The sequence below is a fragment of the Sinocyclocheilus rhinocerous genome, unplaced genomic scaffold, assembly GCF_001515625.1.
Source record: "Sinocyclocheilus rhinocerous isolate Xijiao unplaced genomic scaffold, SAMN03320098_v1.1 scaffold1510, whole genome shotgun sequence".
Classification (NCBI taxonomy): Eukaryota; Metazoa; Chordata; class Actinopteri; order Cypriniformes; family Cyprinidae; genus Sinocyclocheilus; species Sinocyclocheilus rhinocerous.
The window spans coordinates 474,452-477,607 of NW_015664185.1; the positions used below are offsets into that span (position 1 = coordinate 474,452).

Consider the following 3,156-nt stretch of genomic DNA (forward strand, 5'->3'; position numbering starts at 1 on the left):
TAATATAATATAATATAATATAATATAATATAATATAATATAATATGTTATTATATGTTATTAGATTATATTTATATTTGAAAGTAAGGGTGGCAAAATATCTAGTAATGCCATCTCACTTACCAACACAGAAACCTTTTTCAGTCATTCCAATTTACACTCATGAATTAAAAGGAAGCAGGAAGCAAATTGTAATTCAAATTTTTCTTCAACTTGGATCTATTGTTTTCCGATAGTGTTTCAGTAAATATGAGATGTTTTAGTACGTACACGTCCACCTCACACAGCGTGCAGTGCAGATTGTGGATGACGTGCTGATGTTTGGTGTTGTCAAACACAGGCATGGGGCTGGAGTAATCCTTCCTCCTCCGAACGCTCAGATCCGCCGGGTCGATGGTCACCGCCGCCACGTGAGTCACCAAATGCAGAACAAACACCGCGCCGATCAACTACACATGAGGTGTGAAGGTTCAACAACAGTTCGTTTGACTCACTGTCAGCTCGACTGTATGAGAGGACTACATCCTCCAATTATCTGCTGCTGCTGACGTCAACCTGGAATTGAGCTCACGCTGTTAAGTGCTGTCTGTGTGCTGACGAAGCCTGCTTGTTCCTTAGACTGATTCAAATGAGTCGTTTTTACTGATTCATTTGAAAATAAGAGTCATCTGTTCATGAACTGGACGAACCGGTCATGTTCTCGGCTATGTTTGGGTTTGCATGCAATCAGTCGAGACAATGCAACAGGAATTTTGTCTATTTATTATATTTTTGAACAGACCAAGTGCTCGGGAAACCCTCATTATTTTGGCAATGCAATGTGACACAAAAATACAATGTGACACACTTCTGCTTAGTATAACTGGATTTTTATGGCAGAACTGAATGAAAACTAAAACTAAAATGAACGTGAAAAATATCATAAAGAAAAAAAAATATATATAATAAAGAAAAAATATAAAAATAAAAGCTACAAAATATTAATAAAATTACAACAGTATATAAATAATCCTAAAATAACACTGAAATGGAAAGAAAGTGATGTAAGTGTAGTTATTTATATTCTATTATATTCTATTATAAACTGCACAAAAATTACACTCTTCTGCTTAGTATAATTGGATTTTTATGGCAGAACTGAATGAAAACTAAAACTAAAATTAACATGAAAAATATAAAAATAAAAGCTATAAAAATATTAATAAAATTACAAAAGTATATAATATATATAATTGGATTTTTAAGGCAGAACTGAATGTAAACTTACACTAAAATTAAACTGAAAACTGAAAACTAAAAAATATAAAAATAAAAGCTAATTCAAAATTTTTATATAAAATAACTTAATAAAATGTAACTTAAATTTAAAATAACTTAATTTAAAATAAAATAATAAAATAGCATCGAAATGGAAAGAAACGGATGTAAGTGTAGTTATTATATTATATATAAAAAATAAAATAATGTAAAAATAATTAAAAAATGAACTAAAATTAATAGATATATAAAAATCTAATAAAAATGACAAAAGCACATAACAAAATTTCTAAAATATAAATAAAAATATTATATTATAAACAAAACAAGTTAATTCAAACTATTAATAAATACTTCAATAGTATATAAATAATTCTAGTTTCCCAGTGCATTGTGGTGCTTAGTATAACTGGATGTTTATGGCAGAACCGAATGTGAACATTGGTGGTGCTGTAAAAACAAGTTAAGTATAATCAAATTGTCTGTCATTTCAACAAATCTTTTAAAAAATCTCGTCTAGTTGAAACTGAAAATGATTTTGATGAGTTAAAGTAATATGAGTTGCCATGACTCACTGTTCATATGATTTTTTAACATAAACGTTTCTGTTTGTGTGGATTGTTTGGAAAGGATACGGCGTACGCTGCGAAGCTCCACGGCGCCGGGAGAAGAGGAAGGTAGATGCCGAAGCCGACGACGGCCATGAAGCTGTAGACGAGCCAGGCGAGGAGCTGGAAGCCGTGCAGAGGCAGAGACCAGCCGTTGATCCTGGAGTGAAGCGGCGGAGCGCACAGCTCGCTCCTGCTGCCGGAGATCTGCGGGGCCGGGGCCGGGGCCGGGGCCGTCTTGCCAGCACACACACACACACAGACCCACACACACACACTCACACACACACACACACACACACAGACGCACACACAAACACACAAACACACACACACACACACACACACACACTCCTCATGAACACAGCTGGAGGGTTTGGAAACACCAGAACTGTTCTCTTCACTGAGTCTCTTCAAGCTGAACAATGACACATTTTAAAAGACTCTCTGACATCATTATGTTGGCTTGACAAAGCTGTTACTGTCAGCATTGACCTTGAGTTAGTTTCTTTCCAAAATCACCAACCTGAGACCGAAACGTCTAAACGCAGCTCCTAGAAACATCTGGTGCCGGATTTACTTTGAAACAAACTGCTAGTGAATTTCACAAAGAATTAAGGTATGCATCAAATCAAGTGAGACATTTTGAAGTAGAAAGACAAAAGTAGTATTTTATCTTTTATTTTATTTTTTCTTTGGTTCGTTTACAGCTTTGAAAAATCATTTTTACAGCGTAAAGCTTTCTGCCTGTTCTCTTATGAAATCCAATTAATCCTATTATCCAATGTTTGTCTATCTATCTATCGCCTAGCAACACTAAAACACATTAGCAACACCCTAGCAACTACCTTATCAACCAGTCAGCATCACTCAGCCAACAAGAACACCTTAGCAACAACTTGGAATGACTTATTGTATTATATTATATACTGAAAACTGAAAATATAAAAATAAAAGCTAATTCAAAATTTTAATAAATACTAGAATGGTACATAAATAATACTAAAATAACATTGAAATTTAATGAAACTATGTAGTTTGTATTATAATATAATATAATATAATATATTTACATTATAGTTGAAAGTAACGGTGGTAATATATCTAGAAATGCCATCCACTAACCAGTACAGAAAAAGTCACTAAAACACATTAGTAACTGCCTAGCAACCTCTTAGAACACCTTAGAAACTCCTTAGCAACACCATAGCAACAACTTTATCAACAAGTCAGCATCACTCGGCCAACAAGAACACCTTAGCAACGACTTGCAACCAGTGCTGTTATTTTT

The 3,156-nt window shown here is 34.0% G+C and overlaps 1 protein-coding gene across 1 annotated transcript in view; it reads right to left on the bottom strand.

The window, feature by feature from the left end:
* LOC107729801 (probable palmitoyltransferase ZDHHC11) overlaps positions 1-2,429 on the bottom strand; it is a 15,067-nt gene extending 12,638 nt beyond the window's left edge. The window contains exons 1-4 of the mRNA XM_016540503.1: positions 2,392-2,429; positions 2,214-2,283; positions 1,893-2,102; positions 271-449 (exon numbers count right to left, since the gene is read on the bottom strand). Coding sequence (XP_016395989.1) covers positions 271-449; positions 1,893-2,102; positions 2,214-2,283; positions 2,392-2,429 — 497 coding nt within the window. The remainder of the gene's footprint in view (positions 1-270; positions 450-1,892; positions 2,103-2,213; positions 2,284-2,391) is intronic.
* Positions 2,430-3,156: the final 727 nt, after the last annotated feature.